Source organism: Dendrobium catenatum, unplaced genomic scaffold (assembly GCF_001605985.2).
Source record: "Dendrobium catenatum unplaced genomic scaffold, ASM160598v2 fragScaff_scaffold_637, whole genome shotgun sequence".
NCBI classification, from domain to species: Eukaryota; Viridiplantae; Streptophyta; class Magnoliopsida; order Asparagales; family Orchidaceae; genus Dendrobium; species Dendrobium catenatum.
Genome location: NW_021319099.1, coordinates 1,885,204 through 1,894,928, shown reverse-complemented (window position 1 = coordinate 1,894,928; position 9,725 = coordinate 1,885,204). Strand labels below are relative to the sequence as shown.

General features: G+C 35.7%; 1 protein-coding gene across 1 annotated transcript; it reads left to right on the top strand.

Moving 5' to 3' along the window:
- The first annotated feature begins 790 nt into the window (after positions 1 to 790).
- On the top strand, positions 791 to 3,926 carry LOC110102624. Its single transcript, XM_020831043.2, has one exon. It carries the CDS (start codon positions 1,441 to 1,443, stop codon positions 3,688 to 3,690), a length of 2,250 nt encoding a protein of 749 aa, XP_020686702.1. The 5' UTR covers positions 791 to 1,440; the 3' UTR covers positions 3,691 to 3,926.
- Positions 3,927 to 9,725: the final 5,799 nt, after the last annotated feature.

The following is a 9,725-nucleotide window of genomic DNA, read 5'->3' as shown; positions in this document are numbered from 1 at the left end:
ATAAAAAAATTAGACAAACTCGCTTAAATGATTTAGTTACATAAATTGTTGGCCCTACACTTACCAGATTAAAAGAGTAAATTATTTAAATCAGACCTAAATTAAGAAAGGTAAAGATAGATCTTAAAAATTAGTTAAAAATAATAAAAAAATCTTTTGATTTATTATATTTAAATGAGAAATAGACTCTAATATAATATAATGATGTAAAAAAATATTCATATAATCGACCTTATATAATAGAAAAAAAAAAATTTAATATAGTTGTTGTAGTACAAATCTTATGTAACATCAAAGCTACCCTATTTATTCTTTTTTATATATATTTAATTTAAATTATATTTCAAATACATAAAAGCAAAATATCATAAGTTCACAAACCCCTCAATGGTACAAAGAATAAAGACCCAAATTCTTTGGAGAAATTATTACATGCGATCACCGGACCGTGAGGAGACGAATCAAAATGCATCATGTCATCTGGTACAAAGTTATGATACACAGCAAAATAGTGATGTGACCATCCTGATTTACATCCGAATAATATTCAATGACCGTATGTAATAATTTCTCAATTTTTTGAGAGGTTGTGAAGTGAAATATGGAAAGTACTGTATTTTTGTACATATTACTCGCATTAATACTAATCTGGAATTTAATCAAACGATTATTGTAATTTCTGAGAATATACGCTCATAAATAGAATCATTAATGGAGTTTAATAAAAAAAATAGAAATTATTCAAAGCTCCGTAGGCTCTTATGACTCCCATGATGGGGAATTTGGGTTCATGCACATGCGCATATGGTGATGAATGTGATGAAATTCCGTATAAAGATGCCAATGGCTCCGCATGTTTGCAGTGGCCTATATATGTACAGTGCTCTGTATATTTACAAGGATACGCTACAAGAAGAAATAGAGAGGGACCAAAACTGTCAGTTGGTCAACGATCGACGAAGATCAGGTGAGGAGAGGGAGACGAGCCCACGAGGCCACGAGAGAAGGTAGTCCCATTTCCTCTACGAAAAGCTCCGACTGTTGAAGACGACCTCAAAAAGTGAGAATTATTTGATTGGAATAGAAAATAACTCTTTCGTCCTCTGTTCATTGCGGAGACCGAAGTAGCTCGTGCCCTCCTCGTCTCGTCTTTCTGCCGTATACCAACAACTCTTCCTCTTCCCCTCCTCTTCTTCGAATAAAAAAAGTTTCAATACGCATCATCACCGAGAGGATTAGCGTGCAACGGAGAACAGGAAGGAGCGCCGGAGTCCGGCATGGACGGCGGCGAAGAACTCGAAGCATGTCAGCTTATGAGGGATTCTTCTGGTTAAATGCCAGTTGATCGCCGGGGTACGGAGACGAAGATGGCGTGGTAATAAAGGCGTGATTTTTATCGAGGGAAAATAATAACCAAGCTTGAAACTGAGTTGAAGTCTCATGGCAACGGCGAACGCGGTGTCATCATCGACTCCCGCCATGGAGACGACACCAGCCGCCGTACTGGAGGAGATGGCGGCGAAAGCGGTGTATAAGAGATACGAAAGTCTGATGACGGTAAGAATCAAGGCGATCAAAGGGAAGGGTGCTTGGTACTGGACTCACCTCGAACCTGTCTTAATCTGCACCTCCGATTCTGGTGTCCCCAAAGTCGTCAAGTTACGCTGTTCTCTTTGTGACGCTCTCTTTTCTGCTTCAAACCCCTCACGCACCGCCTCAGAGCACCTAAAGCGAGGAACTTGCCCCAATTTCTCCTCCCCTTCTGCTGGCGCCGGCAGCGGCGGTGGCGACGGGCACCATCACCCACAGCCTAAGCCCATCTCTTCACTCCCACCTTCCTCTTCATCCCGCAAACGCTCCTGCAATCCATACCAAATCGAAGCCCTTTACTCGTCTCCATCCACATCTCCCATTCTTCCGCATCCGTCCCCGCAGCAGGCAAACTTAGTGCTTTCCGGCGGGAAAGACGACCTTGGCGCGCTCGCAATGCTTGAAGATAGCGTAAAGAAGCTGAAGAGCCCTATGGCTTCTCCAAACCCCGCACTTTCTAAAGCGCAGGCCGACGCCGCTTTCTCCTTCTTCTCCGATTGGTTTTACGAGTGCGCCGGCGTGATCTCCTTCTCTTCCATTGAGCATCCAAAATTTCGTGCTTTTCTTCAACAAGTCGGCCTCCCTTCGATCTCCTACCGCGATCTCGCCGGCACCCGGCTCGATACTCGATACGAAGAGGCTCGGTCCGACGCCGAAGCTCGTATTCGTGATGCCCTGTTTTTTCAGGTCGCCGCTGACGGCTGGAAATCTAGGTCCGACTCTGACTGCGGCGACTCACTTGTCTCTATCACCGTCAATCTCCCCAACGGAACCACCGTCTTCCGCCGTGCACTCATCTCCGACGGTCGCGTTCCATGCAAGTATGCCGAGGACGTTCTTTGGGATTCGGTTATAAACGCATCTGGCAGCGGTAAGGGTGGCGGTGCCACCACCCTCTGCGCCGGAATTGTCTCCGACAGGTTCAAATCCACCGCCCTCCGCAGCCTCGAAGACCAGCATCACTGGATGGTAAACCTCTCCTGCATTCTCCAGGGCTTCCGCAGCCTCATCAAAGACTTCACCCGCGGTCTCTCCCTCTTCCATGATGTCTCCTCAAAATGCTCCAAAATCGTATCTTTTTTCAACAACAATTCTTCCGCAAGAACCATATTCCACAAATACCAAACGCAGGAACTCGATCACACCAGCCTTCTTCGCTACTCAAATGGCATTGACTGTAACTTCATGATCGAAGACGTCATATCCTCCACCCGCGCATTTCACCTCACTGTACACGATGACTCCTACAAACTCCTCTGCCTCGATAACCCAGAAGCAACGCAACTCGCCGACTTACTCCTCGACATGAAATTCTGGAACGACGTCCAAGCCGCCAACTCTCTCGTCAAGCTCATCAACGACACGATTCAAGACATGCAAACCGATCGGCCACTTGTTGGCCAATGCCTTCCTCTCTGGAAAGGGATGAGATCCAAAATCAAGGCCTGGTGCGCCAGGTACAGCAATGATGAAACGGCCGTCCACAATGTGTTTGACAAAAGGTTTAAAAGAAACTACCACCCAGCATGGTCGGCTGCTTTCATACTCGACCCCTTATATCTCATCAAGGACACAAGCGGAAAATACCTCCCGCCCTACAAATGCCTAACACCAGAACAAGACAAGGACGTCGATAAGCTAATCACAAGGCTCGCATCTCGCGAAGAAGCTCACATCGTCCTCAACGAGCTCATGAAATGGAGATCAGAGGGTCTGGATCCAATCTACGCGCAAGCGGTACAGGTGAAGCAGCTCGATTCGGCAACCGGAAAGATGAAGATTGCGAATCCGCAAAGTAGTCGGCTTGTGTGGGAGACTTGCCTGAGCGAGGAGTTCGGAACGCTGGGAAAAATAGCCGTTAGACTGATCTTTCTACACGCAACGGCCGGCGGATTCAAATGCAATGTTTCGTTGTTGAGATGGCTGAAGCGGCAGGGGAAGTCGAGGGCGGCTATGGAGAGAGCGCAGAAGATGATCTTTGTGGCGGCGCAGGCGAGATTAGAAAGAAGAGATTTTTCTTGTGATGAAGACAGGGATGGGGAACTGTTCGCAAATGGGGATGTGGATGAGCTCAATGAGACGCTCATGGAGGCATCCTAGGTGTAAAAATTTCTGATTTTGATTATTTTTATTCTTGTTTTTTTTTTTTTTTTCCTTCTTCTTCTTCTTTATTTATGGTCAATGGCGACCTTGTGGAATTGAATTTTGAAGTTTGGTGGGATTTTTTCTTATGTTTTTGTTTTGGTCTCTCTATGCGCTGTCAAGAAATCTTGAAGATTGATTAGGTTCCCTGTTGATGGGAAGAAAATTAAATAATAAGGAAGGATTAAAAAAAAGAAAATATTAGATTTATTATTTTTAATGATGAGTTATAGGGAAATTATATTATTTTTTATTCGAAAATAAATAAAAAAAAAATCATATCATCATTATTCTTTTGTCTAATTATTTAGATATTTTTTATTTTATTGATTTTATGATGAATAATGTATGAGGGGATAAACTTATTCTATCATATAAGATACTTCAAAAATAATCAAGATAATCATTGAGTTTTAAATGACTCGAATAGAAATCGATTAGATACAACTTAAATATATTCATTTTAAAATTAGTTCAATTTAATATAAATCATATATGTACATACCTACACTTTTTTTAAAAAAAAATTAAAATTAGTTCAATTTAATATAAATCATATATGTACATACCTACACTTTTTAAAAAAAAATTAAACTCAGTTGAAATATTATCATAAATTGATCGCTTTCAATTTGCTTGAACTTAGCTCAGCATATTGTTGCAATCTTCCATTTTAAGAATTGAAGTTGGAGGAGCCTCTAATATTAAAATTGTGTTAAAGAGATTATGGTCTATATACATAGGCATATGATATGACTAATAAAATTGATATAAGGGAACATTATATACATGAACTATATGATATGCATGATATTTATTACATATGATATTGATGTCATAAGATATGCATACACAAACCAGCATATAATGTTACAGATAAGATTGATAATGTTGATAACTAATACATTTCATTTGATAAAAAGAATAATGTATGTGCACATAATATGCATGCATATGATAGATGTGGCATGATAAATGTGTAATCGATAACAGGTGAATTGTTTTATATAAAATTGAATATGAACTAGTTTGTAACTAATGGATATAGAAAATGAAAGCATGTATTGATCATTTATATGACCACTGAGCACTAATTATGAATCATCAAATTTTCAATTATTATATGAGATGATACTATTCACATTGGTTACAACATACTTTTATAATATATATTCATACTGGAATTGATTGGATGATTACATGCATACTGCTTCTGTTGTCATACATTGATTGCAGTTGTAGGTTTTGTAACCTACTAAGATGTTAGATCACTCCATAGTTTTTACATATTTTAAAAAAAAAAAGTTAGGATCCAGTGAAGTGAGATAGATCAAGTTTTTCCATGTTTTCTCTTATTTTTTTTTTATTTTGGTTAACTCTTTTGCAGTCAAGAGTCTTGAAGGATAGAATGATGGATTGATTAATCTTCTGGTTAGTATATGCATTTTGGGGGGGAAATGAAATTGTACATGATAGAAAATAATTTATAATTTCTTTCACTAGTTTCTATTTATTGAAATGAGATTAGTAGCTTTAGTAGATTAATTAAGAGTTCTAAAATATATAATTCTTTCAATTTAAATATGGAGCTGTCGCAGTTCGAGAAATTATAGTTGGGAGATTGTGGTCTGAAGACTATATTTGAATGACAGTGGTTAGGAGATTATAATCAAGATATGACGACTGAAAGATTAACAAGTATTACTGATTAAGAGACAATAGTCATGAAGTAGAGATCAAGGGGGCTATAATTGAGAGATCATAATTAGGCTTTCGTGGTCAAGAAATCTTATCAAGTACTTGTAGTCGAGATATCATAATAAAGCAACTATGGTCGAGTGATTATAGTCTAGCAGCAGTAGGCTCATAATAATAGCCCATAAATTGTTATTGGGAAACAATGGTCGAGTGACCTTAGTTGGGCAGTCGTGTTCGAAATATCATAAACAATAAATAATTATAATAAAAAATCATATCCAATCAATGGATGTTAGGTAGGCTTTATTTGAGAAAAGGAGGTAGGGAGAAAATAATTGAGTGATGGTTATTATAAGATCGTAGTTTGGAAATAGTGTCTAGCGGCATTGATCCAATGGTACTTTTATAATGATAATGGTTAAGTGATAATTATCTAATAACATTGGTCGGGCAGGAGTGGTCCAACACAGATGGTCTAGTGCCACTTTGACAATAATAATTGGACAATGACAATCTGATGTTGGAGGTCAGGTAATGGTAATACAACTGTGGTTGTTAGGCTGCGATGATCTGAGAGTGGCTCAACTATGTTAGTTGGATGGCAATGATATAACAACAATATTGAATGAAGGTAGTCAAACGACATTAGCCAGGCGATGAAGGTTGGGAGATGCTGATCCAATAATAGTGGTCAAGTGATAATGATCTAATCATGGTGGTGAGGCATGCAGCGCCAGTCCAATGTCATTGGTCAGCCACTGAAAGTTGGACAACATTTGTTTGACAATATTATTTGGGCGATAATAGTCAAATAATGAAGGTCCACCATTAGTGGCCAAGTGGCAACATTCCAATGACAATGATTGAGTGGTGACAATCCAATAATAAAGATTTGATAATGGTTGTCTGGTGATGATGGTCGGTTAGTGATGACTAAGAGGCAAAAAGGTCACACCGATCTAACAATAGTCATTGAGTGATGATCTTTCAATGGTAGAGGTTGGGCAACTAAAGTCAGACATCTCAGATCAGGTGGAAACGACTCAAATGTGCTGGTGATTCAATAGTAGTGGTTGAGTAGAGCTTTATGTTTCTTTAAATCTTTCAGCTCCCCTATATTTATAATTTTCTTGAATACCATTTTTGTTATTTTGGCAAAAAGTCACAAAACACTTAATTGAACTTCTCATATTTAATTCCTTGATTATAGATCATTTTTTTAACATTTAAGTTTCTTATTTATTTTGGAATCTAGTGATCTTAGACTCGTCATTTTTTTTATTGACATAGTTCACTTGATTATATGCATGAAATATTCAAAAATCATGGTGCTACACTTCAAGTGCTCGGCTTAGACTAATTTTTATTGGATCATATCACTTTTAACATCATTGGTTTTATCTCATCATGACATTCAATTCAGCTATAAATTTATGGAAATCAAAATTCTAACGATCATGAATTTAATTCTAAGATTTTTTAATTATAATATACATTGAGATTCTTGCTTCATCAAATCTATTTTTTGGCAACGTATTGGGATGATTTTGTCAACTCCCAAGGATGCCCTAAATATTAAAAATGAAATCTTACTCTCAAATCACTTTTTGCTCTCTCTTTCTCTCTCTCCCCTTACTCATTTTACATTTCTAGTAAGAAGATTTTTTTTTTCTCTTACAATGATGCCACGAAGACTAAAGATGAAGAAATAAGCTTCTTGCACATAAAAACTAAGGTTTTATTTGGAATAATTTTTTCCACTTTTTTTTCTACTTTCAAATAAATATTGTACTTAAGACCTATTGTAGAAAGAAATAAGAAATTGTCCTAAATAAAATTTAAAGGAAAAAAAAAAAGCACCAAAAGCTCTCACATTTATTTCCTTGAATTTAGGGCTGCAAGCGAACCAAACATTCGACGAGCTACTCGTTGTTCGGTTCGATTAAAGCTCGTTTGTGATCTTTTAATTAGCTAAACAAACAAACTTGAACAATATTTTAAATACTAATAAACAAACTTGAACACTAATGTGTTCGGCTCATTTATGTTCGCGAACAACATCATTTGAAGTTTGTGAACAAGCTCGACATTAAGCTTGATTCATGTTCGATTTTGAACTCGTGAATAAGCTAAATAAAAATAATTAATATTTGACTATAAAATTAATAAATATAAATAATCACTGTCTTTGTTATATAGACAATTGCTTTTATTATAAATGTGTTTGTTTATAGATATGTTCATGAACGTATCTGTTTGATAGTTAAAAAAATCGTTAAATATGTTCGCGAACAAGCTCGATAAGCACTAAACGAACAAACATGAACTGAACATGAACACTCATTAATTTAAATGAACCAAACATGAACACAAACATAAAGCTCGAACAAACATGAATCAAACTTGAGCAAGCTGATATTAAATGAACACAAACCTGAACACTCACATACTTGGCTCAGCTCGGTTCGTTTGCAGCCCTACTTGAATTTATGGCCGGTAACCTGCATTACTAATTTAATTTTCTAAATCATTTTCTATCAGCATTCCTCCCTTCTTTTAAGCTCAAGAAAATCATGCAATATATATATAAAGAAAATCATGCAGTATATGTTCTCCAGAATCCCTCACATCATCCAACCAATATAATCAGCCATATTTATTTAATAAAGCATGAATGATATCATCATCAACAAGATATGTCTAAAAACTATAGCAGCACAAAATTTTAAAAATGAATATCCTGTAGAAAATTATTCGCTGAGATGTTGATTGCCATGACCTACATCAGCAACCAAGCTCGCCAAAATCTCTCTTGCAAGTTGCCAAAATAGAATATTAGAATGGATATTTTTTTACTGAAATATTTGATTTTATTTGTTGTTTTGGTTTGGTGTCAACCTCGGACTATTAAAAATTAATATGAAGGAGAAAAACACAGAGGCCTAGCTGCTGGCTTTCATTTCATTTCATTTTTTTCATTTGCAAGAGAGGATATTGTTAATAAAATAAAGAGGCTAAGGCATGATCTATTATAGTAGAGGTGTAGTTATTAAGGGTACGTTTGAGAGAAATTATTATGTGCAGAGTCCTGATATAGCTTTTCGTCCCAACTCCAACGAAATGAAGTTATGTGGAGTGTATATATATACCCTTATGTACAAATTCCTCTTATACACACCTTGTGTACAAGTTGTACATATAATGTGTATAAGTTGTACATAGAGTGTGTACAAGCCATGTGGCTTCATTTTATTGGAGTCCGGACCCGAGCTACGTTGGGACTCCGCATGTAATAATTTCTCGTGGTTTGGACATCTACAACATTTTATAAAAATGATTATAAAATAATTACGTGAAAGTAACTTTTTTTTAAGTTGTTCTGTAAAAACAAATTTTTATATAGTACAAAAATTCCATGAAATTAATTAACGTAAAAATAACAGTTAAATAGAAATTATATTTGTGATATGAAAATAGACAAAGTAGTAAGAAAGCTAACTCAACGAAATCTAGGGTTTCGTTTGGGACGGCTTTCTTACTGCTTCTTAAAGCAACTTTCTAGTATAAATATTTTAATTTTTAAACTATAAAGTTGTTTTAAGAAGCAATTAAAAAATCGTCCCAAACGAAGCCTAAGTCACAATAATTTGATTTGATTTTCTTTGTTTGATTGAGATTCAAATCACTAAAAGTTAAAAGAGTAGTTTTGAAAGATAGAATGGAGAGATTTAGAGATCACCCACAATTATAGAAGGTACTATAGAGGAGTTGCTTTCTTGAGAAGAGATTATTTATTAGGATTAATTTGAGGTAATTTTAGTCACAATAGATATTTATAAAGATGGTTGTTAAATTACTATTAAATTTTTTCTGTCACAATAGATATTATAGATTTTTTGTTTTGGAAAATTGGGGATATTAGTTTTCTCATGATTATTATATTCTAAAAATCTTTGTTAAAAAAAAAATAATTCTCATCAAAAAAATTTCTAAAAAATGACAAAAGATTTCTAATTAAATAAAAAATGTGACAGTTATCTAAAAAAAATTGTAAGATAATTATTTGACATAAATTTCTAATAATTTTAATTTAAGAGAACTGTCATAAATTTATTTGAGTAATAATTTTTTTAATAATGTTATAGCTTTCAAAAAAAATTATTTTATGCATAATAATTTTTATAGAAAATTGCAGCCCATTACTATGAAATCCTTCGAATACTTTCAACGATATGTAAAAATAAATCTATCAGTATTATGAGATTTTTTCCCCTTCAAATTGACATTCAGAGCAC